The sequence below is a fragment of the Hippocampus zosterae genome, chromosome 5, assembly GCF_025434085.1.
Source record: "Hippocampus zosterae strain Florida chromosome 5, ASM2543408v3, whole genome shotgun sequence".
NCBI classification, from domain to species: domain Eukaryota; kingdom Metazoa; phylum Chordata; class Actinopteri; order Syngnathiformes; family Syngnathidae; genus Hippocampus; species Hippocampus zosterae.
The window spans coordinates 5,708,886-5,732,869 of record NC_067455.1 but is presented as its reverse complement, the minus strand read 5'-3'; the positions used below and the strand labels follow the sequence as shown (position 1 = coordinate 5,732,869).

Sequence of the window (23,984 nt, the reverse complement as noted above, 5' to 3'; positions counted from 1 at the left end):
ATTGGGGAGTTTCACACGAGAAAAGTAGGGCTTTGTCATCATCTTGGTTCGAAAGAGATATGTTGAAGTGAGTTAATGACTTTCACTGAGACAAAAATAGTGCTTTGGCAATAGCTTGAGGCATCTCTTGTCAAATCCTGGGTAGTTTGTGTTGTTTACTCGAGGGATCGTTTCTTTCACAGTGTAGAATAAATCAGTTGTTGTAGTACGACCGGAAAGTGTAATATGAGTCTACCTACTGGCACTGGGACATGTATGTAGTATGGGGGGGGGGGGGGGGGGGTGTCACGTGATATGCTGGCACTTGCGCGTGTATGTTGTCGTGTGACAGCACTGATGGGACCTTTTCCTCAATTCCGAGTGCCTCATTAATGACTGAACGTCCACAATCTTATCACAAAAGCAGTCAACGCGTTTCATTTGTTGGCTCTCAACGTTTATATGAAATACTAAAAATATAATGAAGATGATGTGTCGGACACTCGCACGCACGCTAAACTCACTCACTCACATCATTATATGGAAGGCATTTTGTATTCAAATAAAGAAGTGTCGTCAAAGCTTGTGGCCCATCGACAAGTACACGAGAGCGAGTGACTTGTCCATCATCGTACGATGTGATGGGGACGATTGATTGTAGGTAGATAACATCGTGTAATTATGAGCGTAATATTTGCTATTATGGTGAACAAATGTATCTTTTCTGAGCATCTCATTTCCTCCCATTTGTTGTTTATCTTTTCTTTTCTTTTTGTCGTGGCTGTCTCATTTCCTCCCGTTGACCCTCCTCCAGTCCAGTCCCTCCCTTGCTGGCTTCCTCCTGGTTTGCTGCTTGCCGCTGCGGCTGCTGCCTCCTCTTTAGCGTTGTTGGTGTTTGCGTGCCGCACTTCTCGTCTTGCTCGCGTCTGCGGGAGAACACACACACGACTGGAGACGGAGGACAAACAATTTGCCTTGACTTGACGCCGCCGTCATTCATTCATTCATTCATTCATTCATTCAACAGTCAGTCCTGGACTCATTTGGTTTGTTTACGGCTCTTGTCTCGCCGGCCGGCCGGATTTTCTTTTTTTTTTCTTTTATTTTCTTTGTGTGTGTTGTTTTTTTTCTGATATCCAAGTTGTGTGGAGGAAACACATGGAAATGATTTGGCCCCTGCGCACTAATTTCAGGAATAATTTCAAGTGGGTTTTTGAAAGTGGTTCACTTCTGCCAGCTGCGAACGGTTTCAGCGCTTCTCTGTTTGTCTCGTGTGTTCTTTCTTGAGGGTGATAGAGGACAATATTGCTTATGTTTTGTTGTAAATGTCAATAGAAATTGGTGGGGATTTGACGTCATCCTTGGCGGGCTACGGTTGTTAGCGTGTTGTTTGTGTGCTAGCTTTGCGCTAAAATCAACAAAAAGAGTAAAAATGAAGACTCAAGACCACACTCGTTGAGGTAAGAACAAAGTATTTTCTGTGATATACTATTTAAAAAATGTCAAACACGAAATGACGCAAAAGCTAAGTTTAATATTGTTATGCTTTTAAGGTGCACTTGGTTATCAACAAAGGCTATTAGTGAGGCACTAAACTCGAAAAACATCCAAAACGTTTTGTAATCTCATTTGAATCTTTTAAGACTTCACGAACACCATATCATTGGCTTTGGACACTAGCCAACTATGTCCAAATTTGGGTTGTTACTATATTTGTTTTCAAAAATACTAATTAGGGACGTGACAACAAAATTGAAATACCCCCAGCCCCTCCCAACACCAATGTCAAGGGAAAGAGTTGCAATAATGGATCAAAAGCATGTTTAAATTGTATCAATGTGTTCAGGATTAAAGAAGCAATGACATTTTAAGGGCTTAAAAAACAGGAAAAAATGTCAGTAACTTTCCACATTGTTGCAATAGAATGTACTGAAACTGAGTGTCTGTACGAAGCGGTGTGCGACTGTTTCGTGATAGTCCTAAATCAGAGCAAAGAGATGTATTTTGATTCGAGGTAACCTTGGGGAACCACTATGTCTGCCATAAAAACCATCTCTGCAGTGCGACACCAATCTGCATGTTGTTTGTTTGGCTACCAGAGTTTCCCACACCATTGTTGGCAGCCTGACACCGAGCTTATTTCGGTGGACGGCTCTCCTGCGTACCGCCCCACTCAAGGTTAGGCAGGGGTGTCAAACTCAGGTCTTGTACTGCATGTTTTCCGAGTCTCCCTGTTGCAACACACCTGATTCAAATGAACAGATTCAATGTCAGGCTTCCACAGCGCTTGCTGATGATCTGATCATTTGAATCAGGTGTGTTGCAAGTTGCAACACACCTGTTGCACACCTGTTGCAACACCCATGGTTAGGTGACAGAAATGTTGGTAATGTATCATGTTCTTTGGCAACATACAAATTGGATGTAACTTTGTTTACATGCCCCTTAAAACCCGCAAAATTGGTTGGGATAGGTCAATATAAATATTCCAATATAGCTATTATATACAGTATATATATATGTATATATATAGGCGGCCCGATAGTCCAGTGATTATCACGTCGGCTTCACAGTGCAGAGGTACCGGGTTCGATTCCAGCTCCGGCCTCCCTGTGTGGAGTTTGCATGTTCTCCTGCGTGGGTTTTCTCCGGGTGCTCCGGTTTCCTCCCACATTCCAAAAATATGCATGGTAGGCTGATTGAACACTCTAGATTGTCCCTAGGTGTGAGTGTGAGTGCGAATGGTTGTTTGTTTCTGTGTGCCCTGCGATTGGCTGGCAACCGATTCTGGGTGTCCCCCGCCTACTGCCCGAAGACAGCTGGGATGGGCTCCAGCACACCCCGCGACCCTAGTGAGGATCAAGCGGTTAGGAAGATGAATGAATGAATGAATATATATATATATATATATAAACATGTAAAGCTATAATATAGATGTATATACTTATTGGGCAGTCGAAGATGTGTGTGCGATAACAATCAAAATACTGAATGAAAATAATCCACTTTTAAAAACAAGGCGACAGAAGAGATTCCATTAAAATTGGAATAGAAAACACAATTTTTTAACAAGCCAGAAATAATTTTTCTGAGATGAGTGGAAAGCATGATGATGTCCATGAAAAAAAGGCAGAAAGAAGTCCGTTGCCACATACCTTACATTATAGCATTTTTCATACAACCCACCTGCCAAGATGAATTCGGACCTAAATGTGATGTTGATAATGAGTTGGCCTTTTTGCGTGACCTCAGGAGTTGGATGGCTCTCATTAATGAAAGTGAACTTATTAATTAGGCCATTCACTCATCAACCTTTTCAACGGCTCATTAACTGTGAGACATTTGCACTCACCGTTCTTGGACAGTATGAGCATCAGTCCACGAGATTTATGCCGGTCACCCTTTGTGGTGAGTCATTACTGAGATTTGTGGGGATACTTTTTGGAGACATTTATGAGATATGTCATGACACACTTGGAGATCTTTCTTAGGTTTGTGTGAAACCATTTGGGTGATATTTAGAAGCTACTTTAAGAGTCATTTGAGTGGTTTTGTGTTGCGACATCTAGGAGGTATGTTGATGAGATATGCGTTTCTGAGGTTTGTCTTGAAATATTTATGAGACATTGCGGAGACATTTTAATCATGGAGTTATTTTGGTTGGTTTTTGGGGCCACAATCATTTCTGAGATATTTCTGAAGTTTGTGTCGATGCATTGAGAGCAGTGAGGTTACGTGGCACTTGGCTGCACAAATAGATTGAACGGGGGGGGGGGGGGGGTAATTTTTCTTTTTTTGTAGCGCTGCATATTTGTACCAATCAGGAATAAATGACATCACCCCCCCCCCCCTATGAGGATTAATTTGCGATTAGGGAATATCCGTGACCAATGAATGCTAGCGTGAACCAAGCCCTGGTGAAAATAAAGGTCGGTGGCCCCCTATTTAGACTTTTGTGAGACATTGGTTTGTCTGGAAAAAAATTGGGAGAAATTTAGGTTGACCTTTGTAGGTATTTATGAAATTTGTTTGGATGTATTGAGGAGAAACTTGAGGAGTCATTTTTGGTTTGTGGGGGCATGTGAGGTATTTTATGAGACGAGATAAAGTCAAAGAAGAGTCAAGAAATTTATGGTGGTTGTGATGATAAATTTTAATTTGCGTGGGGATATTTAGGAGTCGACTTTATACGACGCCTATATATTTTACGAGATATTTATGAGCTTTGTGTTGCTGACTTTTTAGGAGACATTGATGACTTGATCTTTTCAGAGATATTTATGAGCTTAGTGATGACTTTTACATGTTTCTCCATAACTGTCCTAAAATGCTGTATGAACGAGGGCTCGGCGATATGGCGGAAAAGTGCATTAGGATACAAGTCATTCATATCAGTCGATTGTTTTTATTTATTTATTGACGTTTTTTTTTTACCTACCGTAATCAAAATCTTTAAAAGGTCTCAAAAAGTTTAAACGCTGAAACTCAATAAAACACCACCATCCAAAGGAAAAATAGCTTTCAAACCTGGCAGATTGCCAGCTTTGCTTCCTAATTTTTTAAAATCGTTTTTAATTATATTGAACGCAATTTCCATGGATTTTGGTTAACTGTCTGTTGCGATATTTATTGATTTTGAATGATTTCCCAGCCCTCGAATGAACTCCTTAAATCTGCTCATGATCTCAGGAAAACATCTCTGAAATGTCTCCACAGAAACCTTCTGCATCTCTCCAAATGTCTCATTAAAGTTTCCAAAATGCACCATGGCCCATAAAAGACATTTTGACATGTTTTATGAAGCATTTAAAGATCTTGATGAACTTTTCTTGGGGGCGTTTTCAGAGATTTGTGAAAAAAAAGAAAAAAAAAACATTTAGCAGACATTCTCGGGATATTTTCGAAGCTATTTCTGGCTTTGGTCTTGATACAATGAGATGTTCTTTTTTTTTTTTCATGTGTGAGACATTTTGTGAATCCTTTCTGTGCCATTTTAAGAGTCCGCGGGGTTCTTCTCAGGGTCATGATGATGGGTCCCCCCACCAGAGCGAGGAGGCCGCCATCCCACCGTGCCGTCACCCCGCTTCTGCTGCTGCTGGCGCTGCTGGCGCGTCCACAGCGGAACCTCGGCAGTGGTCAGCGGCGGCAGAACGTGACGCTGGCCATCATCCTCCCCGAGAGCAACATGGCCTACCCGTGGGCGTGGCCGCGTGTGGGCCCCGCCCTGGTGCGGGCGGTGCAGCAGGTCAACGATGACCCCGCCCTACTGCCCGGTGTGCACCTGAGCTACGTGTTCAAGAGCAGCGAGAACAAAGACGGCATCTGCTCCGAGTCTGTGGCGCCGCTAATGGCGGTAGACCTGAAGCTGGTGCACGACCCCTGGGCCTTCATCGGGCCGGGTTGCTCGTACACGGCGTCGCCTGTGGGCTTTTTCACCACCCATTGGGACGTGCCCTTGGTGACGGCAGGCGCCCCCGCCGTGGCCTTCTACGGCGGCGTCTACCCGTCCATCACCAACACGGGCCCCACCCACAAGAAGCTCGGCAAGTTCGCCCTGCGCATCTGCCAGCGCTTTGGCTGGCGCCGCCACGTCATGGTGATTTTCAACGACAACAAGGTGGACGACCGGCCGTGCTACTTTGCCGTGGAGGGCCTCTACGACGAGCTCAAGATGATCAACATCACGGTCGAGGACAGCGTCTTTGAGGAGAACCGCCCGCATATTGACTACGCGGAGATACTCGCCGACATACAGAACGAGAGCAGAGGTCAGTACTTGCGCCGCCGCTGCAGATTCAAGGGCCGTGAAATCCCACGCGTTACGTTCCAAATGTAAGAACGACCTCTACGTTTTCTTAAGGCTAACACCGATTGCGATTATTCAGACTCATCCTTTTGAGGTCTTGTGAGAATTCTGGATTGGATGACATCAACGTTGATCATGACGTAATCATCCGGACAAGTAGCGAGCTCGTCTCTATTTGTTTTTTACTCCCATTGATGGGTCGCTGACGGCCACTGTGTGATTTCCATCTCATATACACGAACCGATGGTGAAAGCTCACGAAACGGCAGCAGGTGATGGTGAACTGTAACAATTTTGCCCAACATGCCCCCCCCCTCATTACTCATGGCTTCAGCATCCTCTCAGCTGCCTGCGGTCCTATCGCTCTGCTTGTTTTTGTTAATCTTGTGCCTGCTTGTTAGCACTTCACTTTTCCAGAGGTGGATCTTCCGCCGTAGTTTCAGCAAAACTCTGCATGGCGCCAAGCTGCGTGTAAACCCGAAATTACGCGGCAAATGATTTAAAAATTGTCGCTTCAAGACATCGTGTCCTGTAGGTGGGTCTTCTTTGGGTGCGCTGGTTTCTTTAAAACAAAAATTAAACCACATGCTCCTTCTTTCAATGTTGATTGGCTGGAAAAGTAACTTTTTTGCTATCAGAAAAAAGAACGCAAATTCCACAAAGGGGAAAAAAGTCTGAGATTTTAAGTTCATATCACCCTGCCTGAGTTTTGAAGAAAGACTTCAACAAACAAAACAAGGCATTTTACAGCAAATCAACGCCGATCACTATTGCTGTACACACATGACTTGATCGCACACGCACGTGCGACGCGCCACCTTATTGACAGCAGTGCTCGGTGACTGGTGCGCACCTCCATTAGCGTCCACGTTTGCCGCAGGGCAGCTGCAGCCGAAACATGAGACGCGCCCCCCCCCCCCCCACCCCCCACCCCAGTTTCTCCATTAGATCGATGGCAGCCGCCAGCTCGGACCGCTTTGTATCTGCGCCGAGGTACTACGGGAACGCTAGCTAGCACGTTAGCTTAGTTCACAATTGCAAAATCAAGGAAGACATTTTAAGAAGAAGAGGAATTACAAAACAATCAAACGGTATCAGCAACAACAAAAAAAATACGTGGAATGGTTATTTTTCAAGGAATGCAAACATTTCAAATAAATTCAGCTCAAGTGACATTCAGGTATGCCTAACGTTAATCTCAACAAAATTTTACAAAACGGACGGAAACAAATAAGTTTCTCGTTATTTTTGTCAACTTCAATTGACGCGCGATTTGTATTCAGCTTCAATGAGCAAAGAGCAAATCAATCGTTAATTAGGTCTGTTTTTTTGCTTGGTTTTGCTTCGAACATTTGGACTTTTCTTCTTTTTTTTTCTTTATCTCATTAATTAAAAAATGTTTTTTTTAAGATAAGAAAACCTTTACTTGTCTCACAATGGATAAATTCCCAATTTACAGCAGCAAAATTATGAAAGGGACAAGTGGAAGAACAAAAAGTATATCAATAAATATTTATTATATACAGTATTATTTAATATAAAGACATTTTTAAAAATATTTCTTTATTATATTTTCGATTGCAAGCCGTGAGACTTTTTCTTTTCCAGAAGATAACAACTCAGTCAAATAATTCCTATTTTTGTGTCATTTGAAATTTTGCATGTGAAGTATGGACTTTAGTTTGGGAAAATTACAACAACAGGCATACGTTTGTCTTGGTTTTTTTTTTTTTTTTTGACTATGCTTCTGTATTTTCATGTTGCTCATTTGAGTGGTGTTTGTTGAGTCGGTCATTTTTGGGGCCAGGGGGGATTTTGCGTCAAGCGTTTGACAAGCACCAATGCACGCAAACCATATCGGCCATGTGACTCATTTCGGCTCAAAAATCCACCCCGAGCCTTAGATTGGGCACCGTATGCTACACGAGCGCCACGCAGTACACAATAAGTGTGTGTGTTTGCGTGCGCGCGCATTCCCAGCCGCCTCCCAACAGGACATTCATTAACCGAGGTCAGCAACCTGCGGCCTTATAAGGAAGCTGCGGCGGGCCTATCAGATGTACAGCTATTTCCTGACAAACACGCTCATTCCACTCGCCCGCTTTCTCGCCACCATCCTAACATTTGATTGTTATTTTCACAGAACTCCCAACATTTTCACTCCGCTGTCGGCGTCGCTTTTACGAGTTTACCGAGCAGCGAAGGCAGGGGGCGCACGCTAAATTCTTTAAGGTGTTCGTGTGAATACAATTTAAGCTCACGAGATCTAAATTTAGACTTTGTGTCTCATTAATGCACAGCCAGATGTTAGCGGGTGACAAGCGATTACACACGCACACACACACACACACAGAGCTTTCCGTCATCGCAGGAGTACGACCGGTGACCACATTTGGTGGAAAGATGACAAAATGAGGCACAATTGCAAGGCTTTTTGGGATTTTGGCTTATGTAGCGTATGACATCACAGCAGCTGCTTTGAATGAAGATTCTGAAAGCTGCTTTGCATAAACGGGCCCCAACTTTCTCTGCGACACATCGGGGGGCAATCGGGACCAGCTGCGCCGTTAATTTCAACAAGTTATTGATATCCCTCGTAATGCTTTCTATTTACTTATAGATGCCACAAGAAGATGGCAAAGCGCAACTTTTGTCCAAATGAAACTCCTTCACCAACTAAAACTTCCCTCTTCTCCTCATTTCTTCTTGTTGTTCTTTATTTTCACATACTTCCTTGACAAATATGCCACAGAATGGTAGCAAAGCACTACTTTTATCTAAATGAAGCTCCTCAGCTCACTTCCCTCGGAGCAAGACAGTGTCAAATTGTTTGATTTCACATGAATCGGTGCTCGGTAGTGCTGACCCAAATTTTGTGCGTGTGTGTGTGTATTCATCTCTGTCTGGAAAAGCTGCCAGAGGTCTGAGGTCACTTCCTTTTTTCAGGGTGGTGGGTGTCCTTTGACTTTTTGAAAAATGATATATAGTCAGCAAATCAAGGCGGCCCGGTAGTCCAGTGGTTAGCACGTCTGCTTCACAGTGCAGAGGTGCCGGGTTCGATTCCAGCTCCGGCCTCCCTGTGTGGAGTTTGCATGTTCTCCCGGGATGCGTGGGTTTTCTCCGGGTGCTCCGGTTTCCTCCCACATTCCAAAAACATGCATGGCAGGCTGATTGAACACTCTAAATTGTCCCTAGGTGCGAGTGTGAGCGTGGATGGTTGTTCGTTTCTGTGTGCCCTGCGATTGGCTGGCAACCGATTCAGGGTGTCCCCCGCCTACTGCCCGAAGTCAGCTGGGATAGGCTCCAGCACCCCCCGCGACCCTAGTGAGGATCAAGCGGTACGGAAGTCAACAAATCAGAGCATAAATGTCAATGTCACACATTTGCCACCCATTACAAATGCTATCACACACACACACACACACACACACACACACACAGGCATGCACGCAAACGTGTGTGTCAGCCATAATGTGCCAAGTCATTTTTCAGTATTTTCTATTTTCTGAAAACAAGAAAAAACACAACTTTTAGAACACACATTGGTATTTTTTATTGGCAAATGTCACAAAATGTCATGTTAAATTCATCCTGCCAAGATGGCGAGCGTTGATGCATGTCACAGTGGGAGGAGCTTAACTAATTCAGGTTTGTTTAGGGGTGCACTCTAGCTTCCAGTGTTTTAGCCGTGTGTGTGCGTGTGCGTGGCCGCTTTTACTGTTGACTTCCTGCCAGTGGAACAATAGAGGCGCTGGAACAGGAACAGCAGCAGCACTTGTGACGCCGCTCCCGAGACTTCCTGATGCACGAGAGGAAGACGAGACACGGCATGCACGCACTACCACACACCAAATACACAACAAATACTACAAGAACGCTCACCAAATGCGTCACTCAGCACTCAATAAACGGCAGTGGCGGGCGGGGACATTGGGATATGAGCCTTCACCGGGGACTCAAGTGAACTAAGCCACCGCTTAATAACAACATCATGTTGCAAAATAATGTACAAAAACCTCAAGAGAACTCCCTGGGGCATTGAAGAAGAAACGGAGGGATGTGGCGCATTTGAGGTTTGGAGAAACATGCTCAGCTTGACCTTCCAATACATCACCTCCAAACAAGTGCAATATGTCACTTCGCTCGAAGTGTTGATCAAAATTAAAAGCTTGATACAATACACGGTACTAACCAGAGACGCCGATGCAGACCTTCTTTTGCAAGATAGCTGTTCCATGCTACTCTGAAAGTGGCCCGAAAAAAAAAAGATTTTGTGGCTTGCAACAAACCTGCCAGCACCGTTGTGACCTCACACAGTCCATTTTTTTTCTTGAAATGTGCACCTTGAAAATCGAGTTCAGATCATGTGCACCATCTTCCCCTGCTGTAAATCAAGCGCACATCAAAGTTAACTCAACCAGTCAGATATTTCGAAACATCATCTTCCGAGCCGCTTGATCCTCACTAGGGTCGCGGGGGGTGCTGGAGCCTATCCCAGCTGTCTCCGGGCAGTAGGCGGGGGACACCCTGAATCAGTTGCCAACCAATCGCAGGGCACACAGAAACGAACAACAACAAATTTAGAGTGTTCAATCAGCCTGCCACGCATATTTTTGGAATGTGGGAGGAAACCGGAGCACCCGGAGAAAACCCACGCAGGCCCGGGGAGAACATGCAAACTCCACACAGGGAGGCCGGAGCTGGAATCGAACCCGGTACCTCTGCACTGTGAAGCTGAAGTGCTAACCACTGGACTACCGGGCCACAGTCAGATATTTATTCTGCGCAAAGGAAACTAACTGTGTGTGTGTGTCTTCCTCAGTGATGTTCGTGTGCTGCTCGCCCGACGTGTTCAGGAATCTGATGGTGCACTTTCGCCGCGCCGACCTTCCCCACGAGCAATACGTCTTCTTCTTCATCGACGTGTTTGGCGAGAGCCTCAAGTCGCAGCCCCGGCAGCCGTGGGCACGCGGCGACCCCGACGACGCCGTGGCCAAGGAGGCCTTCCAGGTAGCCCCGCCCCCCATCCCCTCCCCTCTCGTGGTATGCTTCCCCGTCACCTTTTGCTTTCTGTCCACTGACGCGCTCGGACCACGCTCAACATGTTAGTCCCCACTGCTGCTGCCCTACGTCACAAGTTGTTGTTTCGGTGACATCAAGACTTGTGACGGATGCGTTGTTTACAGGCTGACGTGCGTCACACGAGTTATGTTCACTAATGATGCCTGTCATACATGTTGTTGACGCACTGACGTGTATTACGTGGTGTTGTGTCATTTTCATGAAGATGTGTGTCTGATATGTTGACAGGATGATGTGTCTCACGCGTGTTGTTGCCTTCTTGACATGTCTCGCGAGTCCGCAGTGACATGACATGCGTCATACGTGTTACGTTGAAAAAATGACAGGCATAATGACGTGCGTCATCACATGTTATGTAGAATGATGTCTTATGTCCGTGTTGTTCACAAGACGACGTGTCACACTTGCTATTCTGAATAATGACGTCTGTCATACATGTTTACAAAGTGTCATCTGTATTATGACATTGCCGTGTGTCATTCGTGTCATTGAGAGGATGACGTGTGTCGTACGTGTTGCTGAAATGGTGAAATGATGACTTATTTCATACATGTTGAAAATATGTCACGTGTTGGTGTCTTGTGTCGTTGACACGATGATGTGTGTCATGCGTGTTGCTGACATAATGACACAGTGTCAGATGTGCGATGACAGGACGCCAAGTGTCATACATCTTGCCGACGTGACATGCGTCACACATGTTGCCGACTTGATGACATGTCCTCTGTATTGTTGCCTTGTTAGCATGATGTGTGTCATACATGTCAGGTTGATATGATGCATGTGCGTCATGTGTTTTGTTGCCCTGTTAAGGTCGACACGTGCGCCATACATGTCACTGACATCATGGCGTGCGTCATGTGTTGTTCGTTTGTCGTCATACATGACATCATATGTGTATCTGTCTTGTCTCGTTCACATGACGCGCCTTTTCTGTCATGCGTGTTGTTGTCAGAGTGTGAAGATCCTCACATATCGAGAGCCTCAGAACGCCGAGTACAAGAACTTTGTGGAGAACCTGAAGGTGGACGCCAAGAGGATGTTCAACTACACCATCGACGACTCGCTGGTCAGTGTGGACACGCACGTACGCACAAATAAAAATAGACCTTCCACGCCGCGCTAAAGGCTAAGCTAACATGCGTTCATCTCCATCCAAATGTTGCACTGATTTTTACAAGCGGCTGCTATCAGCCACTTTGCTCTATGCGGCAATACACATAATCACATTACTGCACTACCCTGTGTCCCTTATCACACACACCCTGCGTGTGCGTGTGTGTGTGTGTGTGTGGCATGAGCAGGTTGTCTGCTTGTAAAGCCAGTTAATCAGTTGCAGACAGCTGAGAGACACTAATGAGCTTAGCTCTCCCTCTCTCTCTCCCTCACACACACACACACTCGGCGAGCGTAATAAATGTCAGCAAACACTAAGTCATATTTGAGTGGCGATTGTGTATTTGTGTTGTGTATTCTCATGTGTCGTCAAAGCTGAGAAGCCAACAGACGTTGACTTGGAGATATACAACAATAAGGCGCGACGCGCTTCAGCCCAATATCAATAATCAGCCTGGGTCGTGCCAGGCGCTGCTGACAGAAATTGGTGAATCATGTAAGGACTGAAAGTTTCACTTTAAGGTGAACAAATCACAAACCAAATGCAAATCATGAGAGGGAGATTTTTGGGAGAGTTTGACCACTTCCAGATGTTTTCGGTATATTTCAACATACTGACAGTCGTTTCCTGACACGGATGTACGCACCTATTGGTCAAGCACATTTTTCATGGTGGTGCTGTGGAGGCGGATCTCTCTCTCTCTCTCTCTCTCTCTCTCTCTCTCTCTCTTGCTCTCTCTCTCTCTCTCTCTCTCTCTCTCTCTCTCTGTCTCTCTCTCTCTCTCTCAGCTTGGCTAGACTGAAATGAAAACAAGCAAACCGATGCCGGCATTGGATTCTGTTTTGGTTTGAGAGCAGCACAGCTTTTGAGTCGAAGATCAAGATTAGCCGGTGAATCTAACATCAATTAGAATTGATGCCCACGAAAAAAAACTTTTGCTTTTCTACACACAAGCGGCTCAAGTGAAAGGTGTTTGCATGACGCCATCTTTGTGTCTTCCAGATGAACATCATCGCCGGAGGTTTCTACGACGGCCTGATGCTCTACACGCATGCGCTCAACGAAACCATGAGTGCGTCCGGCACGCGGCCTCCGGGGACGGTGGTCACCCACCGGATGTGGAACAGAACCTTTCACGGTCCGTTTGACTCTTGCCATTTCAAACAAACACCTTCCCTTCTTTCAAAGCACCTTCGTGCAAACTTTTGTCTTTATCATTTTTGACCAGCTACAAATTAAGAAATCTGAATGTAACGGTATGATTTCAGAAGACTTATGAAAAAGAAGTATTTTTTAAGAACATGTAAAGTGAGACTTAGTGTAACATTGAGATGTGTTTCAGTTTTGGGAGCTAAATTATGCATTAGTCTTCATAATGAGTTTAAATTACATCTCAACTCACCGTAATTTTTATTTCCTTTGTCAAGTCAAAGTATTGAGTAAAAAAAAAACTGACAGATGGGCTGCCATTTTGAAAGTAGCTAACCTAAGTGTGACTCGAGTGGGAGTCATTCTGAATGAGAGCAGCACAAGAGTGGGAGTCGTTTCCACCAGGAGTGAGACAGGACAGGATTATTTTTTATTTTTTAACTGATTCAGGTCTGGCATGGGCCGGGTTTTTGTGCGAGTGGGGATGAGAAGGCGAATGAAAATCCACCCTTGTGTCTAACACACACACACACAGACACACATCCACACACGTCAGGTCAGACTTGCACTTGCCCCAATTACTTTGTCAGGAACAGGCGCGTGTGTGTGTTCTGCTTTATTTGTCCTTCATTCCTACTCTTTATTTTGGTTGGTCATCCATCAGCGTGTCATCCATCATAACAATCACAAGCTTTGTTTGAAATGTCTTCACAGTGCAAGACACACACACCCTTCAGCGTGTTGCCTCTCAACACACTCACACAAATTGTTTGCTTTCCCAGCAGCGGACACTTGAGGATATGAAGTGGACATGACAGTCGAGGCGTGTTGGTGCTGTCAGTCAATGAGTGGGCTCACTGCACTTCCAAAAATTGCCTCAGTTGATTGATTGAATTAAAATCGGTGTATGTATTTCAAACATGTGTTAGCAAAAAGAAAAAAAAGAAATACAACAATCTACAATATATATACAATGGTGCCTTGAGATACAAGTTGAATTAGTTCTGTGACCACGCTCATAAGTCAAAAACGTCAAATCCCCCTTTCCCCTTGAAAGGAATTGGAAAAAACCAAAATTGTTGCGTGCTGTGTGTGAAGGGACAAAAGGAACGCCCCATCGTAATATACTTTCCAGAATGACGTCATCCTAAAATAGAATGCAGAAGTTGCCACATATATACATCAATTGATTGCTACTCCTTCCTGTGTGCCCGCCTTGCTTAGCCTCCTGGGCGCATAATAAAACAGACAAGCACTTTAAATTCATGCGTGCAATACTGCGTGAATGCAACAGCCAATGGTGGTGTCCTGCCTCGTGGGAGTCATAATTCTGCCCCAATGCCAGGGTCCACGTTCACAGGCCGAATACTCAGAAGACATTTTCAGCCGCATGACGGCAATTCCGGCGCCACTCAACCGCACTCGACCTCACTTTAAGACTGTCCGAATTTGCCACGGTTTATTTGGTCCACGGAGGCTACAAGAGGAGGAACCTTTGAGGGCCTCGAAGGAACCCAGCCTGCGAATTGTCTTTCTCGTGTTTGGAAACTATTTGCGGTCGAGTTTCAGTGGGCGTGGGCTCATGCGGCCGTAAATACGGCCTCCTGAGGACGCAGCCTGTGAAATTGGGCACAGCCCCTTTCTCTCTATTCAGTGTGTTAAAATAGTTGCTACAGGAGGTATTCATTTGAACACAGGTGTATTCTCAGAATTTCATCTGACTTACTTTGATACTTCATCTTTTAGCCTTCACAAGTGCATCAATATCAGGCGTCAAATCCTCAGTAGCAGCCTATTGTACGATGTCATTGAAGTAGTTGTCAGGCCCCCCCCTAGTGGACCAAAGTAGCAACAACATTAGCTTTTCTTGAAAATTAGCCGTGAATGTGTTCTCCATCCTTATGGGCCGGATTGGACCACCGATGGGCCGGTTTTGGCCCGTGCCCTGTACCTTTGACACCACTGTTAAATGTAGAAAATGAGGTGCGCAAAGATGGTGACACGTTGGAGTGTTTTCTTGGCAAAGAAATATTAGAATATTAGATGTGCATGTGACAATGTCATAGTGTGGCCCGGTACCGCACCTAGAAAGGCAGGCGTGAAAGCGCCATGCTCTGTCTCGGTGCTCATCTCTTTGTCCTCCCTGGGGGACATCCATCACGCCAGAGCGCCCGCCCGCCCACCGCTGCCAATCTCATTGTGCCGTTCCGAACAATTTGTCCTCTCGGACAAAATGGACAAGAGCGGGTTCAGACATGTCACTTCCTGTTAGCCGTCGCATGTAATGTTCCTAATTCCTTATCTTTTGATTTACACGCCGCTGTTGCCAGGCAACAGGTCTCAGGTTTACACTTGTGACTTTTTACTCCTCATGAGCGGCACACTCTGCAACACTTAGACAACACTGCTTCACAAGAAAGAACAAGACTGTAAGAAGAAAAAAAAAAGACAATAACGGGAATCCATCTGATTTTCGACTGTTCCACAAATGCAAATCTTCACGATTGAGAGACAAAAAAACAAATTGTGACTTCTTGCTCATCATCATGGGCTCACTTTCAATTGGGTTCCAATATTGGATACTTTTCAGTGTTACAATCTCGGAACACGTAAACCAGCGCACATGCGCAGACATTCAAATACAACTACACTAGTGTTATTTAAGGACAACCACAACATGAAAATGTACATGACGGCCAACTACACATTCTTTCACTTATTGAATTGATTTATTTCGATTAGTGGTCGCCATCTTTTCGGAAGCTTTGAGCTACTTCTTGGGAACTGATTCATACAAATGGGTTCCAAATAAGAAATGTGATCAAATTACCTTTAATAATGGTATTTTTAGGGCCTGAACGACTTGGCTCATAACTCTTTTTAAATGGTCAAAAATTAACACCCCCCTAAAAAAAATGTTTGATTATGTTTAGTTATTTCATTTTGTAAACATTAGAGAGAAAAAATAACTACATTCAAACATTCCTCCAAAATAGGTGAAAAATCTGGCAATTTTTTTGCCAGTTTTCCTCTGCATCATGTTTATTGGGCAAAAAATAAGTGATTTTATTAATTAGGTTTTTTGGGGTTATTATTCGTCCGATTAATCGTGTATCAGAATTGTATTCTGCCAATCATTACTATCAGCACCAGGCTGTTTATTTTAATTAGCAGTTAATGACATCCATTTATGTGACGACGCTAATCATGTTCATGGTTTCTCATAATAATTAGAACGCATAAATATCTATATGCCACATTGTAGTCCTATAAATCTATGCCAGTATTCATCTTTTCAAATGATCACAACAACAACATTCCTGGGAAATCATAATTATCCCATCACTGCTGAGCTATTTCTAGAAGAGGCCTACCCGCTGGCTACTCCATGTGGCCCTTGGGGGCAACACGCTGGTGAGCCATGATTTAAATGTCCCAAAAAACAAACAAACATGGAATTGTTTCACTTGAAGGATTTGGTGGTCATCCAGCCTGAGTGTTGATTACCCAAGTCAGCTGACCTTCAATCCCACACTAACGTGTGTGTGTGCGTGTGTGTGTGTGTGCGCGTGTGTGTGTGTGTGGGACATGATGATGTGTTCAGGTGTCACTGGAACATTACAGCTGGATGAAAATGGAGACCGAGAGTCCGACTTTGCTTTGTGGGACATGATTGACACCAACAACAGCGCATTCCAGGTACACGCACACAGCAACACTTCCTGTCACTCCTCAGTGTGTGTGACAACAAAAACAACAACATTTTGGGAAAATTTAAAACACCAGACGAAACACCAAAAAAGACCAAACAAAAAAAAACGAAATGTGCAATTTTGTTCTTTTCACAGTCAAGAACAAACGCACACAAAAAAACCCCAGATTATATTCTCATACATTAACGAGTAGTATAAAATAAAATCAATAATTATTCTATAAATATTTTAAAAAGGAGTCTGATTTCCTTGTGCCTCCAAAATGCTTTTTTTTAAAAATGTTTGCACCGTTAACTTTGTATCATCAAAAAGATCATTCGTCCAAATAACAAATAACACTCGTGTGGGTTGATAATATCACAAACTTTGCTTCTGCCCGCTTATTTTCGTTTGTTTGTTTGTTTGTTTGTTTTTTTGCCATTAGTGAATCTCCCTTGAATTGCCTAAAACAAAATTTTCTCCACGTGCTACTGCCAACGCAATCGTCATCATCATTCCCAACTGCCAAATGACTACAAGGGCTTTTTTAGATGGTGGACAAGCTCGTTGACTCTCCTGGGACGAAAGCGTTACTGGAACCTTACTAAACGAGTCCTGTCCTTGCTCGGAGTGAAGAGTTGTGAACGTTGCGCTTGATTCCAGATGGTGCTGGTGTACAACAGCTTAGATGAGCAGCTGACGGCCCTTCCCGGAAGGTCGCTGCACTGGCCGGGCGGAGTTCCTCCACCTGACATTCCCGCGTGCGGATTGAAGAACGAAAACCCCGCTTGCCACACCAGTAAGTTGCCCCGTTCAGCCGCTGCTTGCCAACCGGTGTGCACCTGCGCATGTTCTTCAGATTGATTTTTATTTGTATCAACAGAGACCATTACCATCCACCAGATGGTGTCCATAGTGGTCTTCTTCATCCTCATCATGACCCTGACAGTCGCCGTTTTCATTTACAGGTGAGGAATTTTCTTATAGATTCCAGAAAAGGAAAGCAAGATCAGTCCCAGAGCAGCAGGCTACAAACCATTGGAACGCACCAGTGTTCTTAGTATTGTGTGTGCGTGTTGCTTTTGGAGTGGGGGTGGGGGGTAATATCTGTAATGTCTGATACGACTGTCACGTTGTGAGGTGGTGGTGGACCCCAAAAAGCAGGCAGGAGAGAGGAGCAGGGTGAACTTGACGAGTTGTATTGATAAAAACACAGAGAAAACGAAATCCTAAACAAAGTTCTAAGAACACAAGAAATTCAAAGTACCGAAACAAAACCATGACTGAAGCAAAAAACTAACAGGAACAGAACCATGACAAAAACAAACATGACCAAACACCAAGTGGTCGTGCCGGTATTCCTTTTAAAGCAAGAATTACATAACGACCAACAGGTGTACAGCTGCAGGGAGAGCCCTACAGTGCCACCTGTTGGTCACAAACAGAATCACGTCAACGGCGAGAACCCAAAAAGATTCTCGATGAATCTATGAAATCAATTCCAAATGCATGAAGGCGCCAGCCCTGCTTAGAGTCTCGCACACGTGTTGTGTGGTTCTTCCTGGATGGGTTTGAATATTTGTCGCGCTCGTTGTGGCCACTGCAGGAGGATGAAGCTGGAGAAGGAGCTGGTGGCTCAGCTTTGGAGGATCTCCTGGGACGACATCCACATGAGCAACCTCGACAAAGTGCTCCGCAGCGGCAGCAGGATCACGCTCTCTCTGGTCGGTCTCATCTTGATCGCGCCGCATGACCGTAGCCCGAGCCCTAACCGCGCTTTCTTTGTCCACAGAGAGGCTCCAACTACGGCTCCCTGATGACGGATGGTCACGTCCAGGTGTTTGCAAAAACGGGCTACTACAAAGTAAGTGTGTGCTTGTCGCGCACCCGGCATCATCGGTTGATCATCGATTAGGATTTTTTTTTTCCTTCCCCCTCTTGCAGGGAAACATCGTGGCCATCAAGTACACGAACAAGAAACGTGTGGAGTTGAACAGGAAGCTCCTGTTTGAACTCAAGCACGTGAGTATCGACAAATTCATCCTAACGAGTGCGAGGTCTCTGACATGTAACATACAGTCGTGGATTGTGGGGATGTAACTGTTCAAAATTCTCGCAATGATGTGACGGTTTCAAACGAGAAGCATGAGAGATACCGTCTGGCTTGTGAAACACTGCCCCCTGCTGTCAACTTTTGCATCAGCGATGGAAAAAAAACGTGGTCAGGATGTTGGATTGGCTCTTGTTTGTTTTCAAGATTTGTTATTGCGCAAGCAAAGCAGGTGGGCACCCCTTTAATTGTGACACCCCCCCATGTTTACATTATTCATTGAATTAAGAAAAAATATATCAAATTGCTTTTTACTTGAAGCAATTGACTCTCATCGGAACATTTGAGCATGATTACAGTCAAACCTCGGTTTTCGTCCATAATCCGTTCCAGAAGGCTTTTCGAAAACTGAAACCACGCCCTTTTTAAAATAAAAATGTTTTTTTGAACACATCTGCTCACAATGGAAAGCAACACGAGGAAGCGTCACTTCCTCGTGTAAGGAAGGCGAGAGGAGTGTAATGGTGCATTCATGTACGCTCAGTGTGTTCGAGAACTGAAATTTCTTCGTTATCCGAGGCATAAAAAAAACTCAATTTTTGGTCGAGAACCGAGATGTTCGAAAACCAAGGTTTGACTGTAGTTTGTCTTCCGTTACAATGTGTTAATTTTCCACACAATGGCATTTTTTTTTTGCCATGACCTTAATAACATGAAGATATTGTACTGTGAGCATCCCAAATACATTGCGATGATCTCCTACCATATTGAGTGGTCCTAGATTGTAACGATGCTGTTGACGAATGCAGATGCGAGACGTTCAGAATGAACATCTGACCCGATTCATCGGAGCGTGTATCGACCCTCCAAACATCTGCATCATCACCGAATACTGCCCCCGAGGCAGCCTCCAGGTACTCTTTTCAATCTCTTTCTTTGCATACCTTTCAATGGTATATACTTTGTTTGTATCACCTCTCGTGTCTGCATCTTGTGAGAGTGTTTCTCTCCTTACCTGTCTCTGTCTGTTTGTGGGCGTTAGGACATCCTGGAGAACGACAGCATCACCCTGGACTGGATGTTCAAATATTCTCTCATCAATGACATCGTCAAGGTTGATCGTTTTCTCTCACCGTCCGCCAGGGGGCGTTGTTCCCGTGATCACAGTCTTTGTTGATGCGCTTAGGGCATGGTGTTCCTCCATAACAGCGTGCTGATGTCTCACGGCAAGCTGAAGTCGTCCAACTGCGTGGTCGACAACCGCTTTGTGCTGAAGATCACCGATTACGGCCTGAGCAGTCTGCAATCTGAGAGCCAATCGGCAAAGGACGCTCACGCTTACTACGCGCGTAAGTGACACGTCGTGTGCTTAATGTCGGCTTGTAGCTTCAAGTGAAGACGGGTTTCTGAATGTCTTCGCTAGACCTATTTTACTGGCGACGTCGTCCAAGCAAGCTCGATCGGCTCGGGCCACCTGGACGCGCGCATGACGTCGTGTTGAAAGCTCGTATGTGATGTCATCCCACAGAGAGACTGTGGATGGCCCCGGAACTTCTCCGGCTCGAAGTCCCTCCTCCCCAAGGCACTCAGAAGGGCGACGTCTACAGCTTTGGGATCATCCTTCAGGAAGTGGCGCTACGTCGGGGAGTCTTCTACCTGGACTCTGACCCGCTCAGTCCTAAAGGTGAGAGTGCAAGTCCGCCGTGGGCTTGGGGCGAGGCGGGCCGGGCCTTCTCAAAGCGCAGGCTGACCTTCCCGTGCAGAGGTGGTGGACCGCGTAGTGCTGGGCGAATGGCCGTGTTTCAGACCCATGGTGGACCCGCACACTCACAGTCCCGAACTGGGTCAGTTGATGCAGCGCTGCTGGGCCGAGGAGCCCACGGAGAGACCCGAGTTCAACCACATCCAAATGCTGTTGCGCAAGCAGAACAAGTAAGCGCGTGCGCCCCGTTTGCTTGCTTCTTGACCAAGCTGCCGTCGTTGTTGTTGTCGTCGTTTGAAAGCCCCTCCCACAAAATGCTTTCAACACAATTGAACGAGTGGCGACTGCTCTCAAAGGGCGCTAGACGTGCATGGGCGTCTGCATCTTTGTGCGCAGGGAGTCCAGGACCAACATCCTGGACAACCTGTTGTCACGCATGGAACAGTATGCCAACAACCTGGAAGAGCTGGTGGAGGAACGAACACAAGCGTATCACGAAGAGAAACGCAAAGCCGAGACGCTCCTCTACCAGATACTGCCGCAGTCAGTACTACACGCTACACCACATCGCATGACACAATACTAGGCCACCCCAAATAACACGACACACTCCACAGGCCAAACTCCACACTTGATTTTCAAAACAGACAACAAATAATACGGGACTCTTGATAACGTCATTGCTCGGTGGGCCATACATTGCCCGGCCCTCCACAATACACACACACACACACACACACACACACACACACACACACACACACACACATTGCATGCAACACAGGACAGGACCCACAGTATTGTATGTGTGTGTGTGTGTGTGTGTGTGTGTGTGTGTGCGCACTTGCAGCTCAGTGGCAGAGCAGTTAAAGCGTGGCGAGACGGTCCAAGCGGAAGCGTTCGACTCGGTGACCATCTACTTCAGCGACATTGTGGGCTTCACCGCAATCTCCGCCGAGAGCACGCCCATGGAGGTTAGTACGTGCTCGCCCATGCGCCGCTCATCGCGCCCCTTTCAGCGCTCCTCAAAGGCTCCCCGAGACACGTGACGGGCCGTCTTTCCCGTTAGCACTTGGAAAGCTGCTCTTTTTGTCTTTCGCCTCCTGTTTTGCAAAGAAAACGCGACCCCCCCTCCCCCTCAACAAGGTGCCTGCGTGTGTCTCCAGGTGGTAACGCTGCTGAACGACCTGTACACGTGCTTTGACGCCATCATAGACAACTTTGACGTTTACAAGGTAAGGGTGCGTGCCGCCGTCGCCGCCGCCGCCACGGCAACAAGCGTTGACGTCGAGTGGCGCCCCCAGGTGGAGACCATCGGCGACGCCTACATGGTGGTATCGGGCCTGCCGGTGCGGAACGGGAGGCTGCATGGCCCCGAGGTTGCGCGCATGGCCCTCGCCCTACTGGGCGCCGTCACCACCTTCAGGATACGACATCGGCCCGACGAGCAGCTCAAGCTCAGGATCGGCATACACAGTGGTCAGACACACACACACACACACAGCAGTTTTTAAGGCCCCCCTCAAGGCTAATTGAAGGAGACATGCACAATGAATTATTGAATGTTTCTATCTACGTAGTTGTGTCAAAAGGAACAAGCAAGTCAATCTTGAGTTTGCCCTTTATTCCAAAATGCACCTCTGTGTCTCTCGTAGGTCCGGTGTGTGCGGGCGTGGTGGGTCTGAAGATGCCTCGCTACTGTCTGTTCGGCGACACGGTCAACACGTCATCCAGGATGGAGTCCACTGGGGAAGGTCAACAGATCTTTACATTTCCTTGTTTTTGTCAGGACCGTTTTTTTCCCCTCATTATTCTTGAGAAGTTTCCGTCGCTGAAGTACATCTTTGCTGACATGAGCTGCTTGAAGTAATAAAATGGCACTCAACGCAACAGAGAGGAGCTCATGTTGCCAAATGATTTGTCAACTTTTCTGAGCCCGCTCGCAAATATTTTTTTCTCAACGTGAGCAGCCACTCGAGGTCCCGCTGAGAAACAGATGAGATACACCGGTGCAATCATATAATAGAAGCTTCGTGAAAAAGTGGTATCATGGTCATTTTCATATGATTCCATTTCAGATAAAGGCATTTTAGGAGGTATTTAAAAAAATTGAATCTTTGTTTTTAATGTGCAGTGGTTGTGGCATTTTGACAAATTCATCATCACCCCCACATTTTCCTGTCTGCTGTTGTGCGAATGCAAAATGGCTGCCTCATCCTGGCACTTCAGTTCAGAGATCCTCTTTAGTGTATTTGAAACATCATCATGAGGCTGCCTCCAGTAGCAGTAATGCTACAGACAGCCTGAGTGACATTTATTGAGCATCATGTTATTTAGGATGACTTTAGTATGATTGAAAATGACCGCTACACATGTCTACTTGAATCTGATATGTGTGTATGTGCGTGTGTGTGTGCAGCATTAAAGATCCACGTATCATCGGCCACTCGCGACGTCCTCCAGGAGTCGGGCCGCTTCCAGTTGGAGCTCCGAGGGGACGTGCACATGAAAGGCAAAGGACAGATGACCACCTACTGGTTGCTGGGAGAGAACGACAGCCAGTGACTGCAGCAAGAGGGCGGGGCCACGCCTCAGGTTGTCCAAAAAAAAAAAAAATACATGAGGGAAGCTACAACGCATTATTTCTCGGTGGCAAGGCCCCGTCCATGCAAGCAGGAAGTGTCAGATGGTCACCTGACTGCAAATTATGACTTTTGGCCCATTTGAAGCTCTCAACATTCAACTCGATCAGCTGTCAAGATGTTCTGTGTCGTGTCGCGCGTCCACTAGATGGCGCAATGCCTCGCTTGCCACATAGCAACAAGCTAATGCTTAAAAAAAAAATACAAAAGAAACGAAGGAGCTTGACGGCAAGTGAAGTCAGATACGGCAGTGCCTTGAGATTCGAGCTGTTGATCATTTGGACAATTTTTTTTTTTTTTTTTTTTTGCTCAATCGTGCGGGCAGCTATTTGAGTGGCGTCAGGTGACTCTGCTCAACTCACTTCACAACGACACAGCTTTAAAAAGAGGCTTCAAGCTGTTTGTTCCCATGCCCGGTTGAGGTTTACGTTCAAAACAAACACAACATGAAGACAATTATACTTTGTGAATTTCAAACGTGGGTTCAAGTTCAGTATCACACACTATAAGGTGCCAAATTGCACACTGTAGTGTGATAAATTTTAAGGTGGTACATTTCTTGTTTTAATGTGATGTATTTCACGGTTTGACGTCACTTTTTTAATGAGCCCCCCCCCCCCCCCCACCCCCCAGTATTATGGAGAATACGCTTCAGAAAAAAAACAGCCACAAAAATTTGCCTGATTGAAAAAATCTTATTTAGATGAATGCTAACAAACAATACAATGTGCCAGAGCTAATAGCATCGACGTATACTATAGCGTT

General features: G+C 45.6%; 1 protein-coding gene across 1 annotated transcript; it reads left to right on the top strand.

Moving 5' to 3' along the window:
- The first annotated feature begins 835 nt into the window (after positions 1 to 835).
- On the top strand, positions 836 to 23,432 carry npr1b (natriuretic peptide receptor 1b). Its single transcript, XM_052066743.1, has 22 exons — positions 836 to 1,439; positions 4,999 to 5,747; positions 10,608 to 10,795; positions 11,823 to 11,936; positions 12,987 to 13,122; positions 16,738 to 16,832; positions 17,489 to 17,624; positions 17,709 to 17,793; positions 18,432 to 18,549; positions 18,618 to 18,689; positions 18,770 to 18,847; positions 19,685 to 19,789; positions 19,918 to 19,989; positions 20,062 to 20,224; positions 20,404 to 20,559; positions 20,639 to 20,807; positions 20,974 to 21,120; positions 21,428 to 21,551; positions 21,744 to 21,812; positions 21,882 to 22,056; positions 22,233 to 22,331; positions 22,997 to 23,432. The coding sequence occupies exons 2-22, from the start codon at positions 5,003 to 5,005 to the stop codon at positions 23,140 to 23,142; spliced, it is 3,192 nt and encodes a 1,063-aa protein (XP_051922703.1). The 5' UTR covers positions 836 to 1,439; positions 4,999 to 5,002; the 3' UTR covers positions 23,143 to 23,432.
- Positions 23,433 to 23,984: the final 552 nt, after the last annotated feature.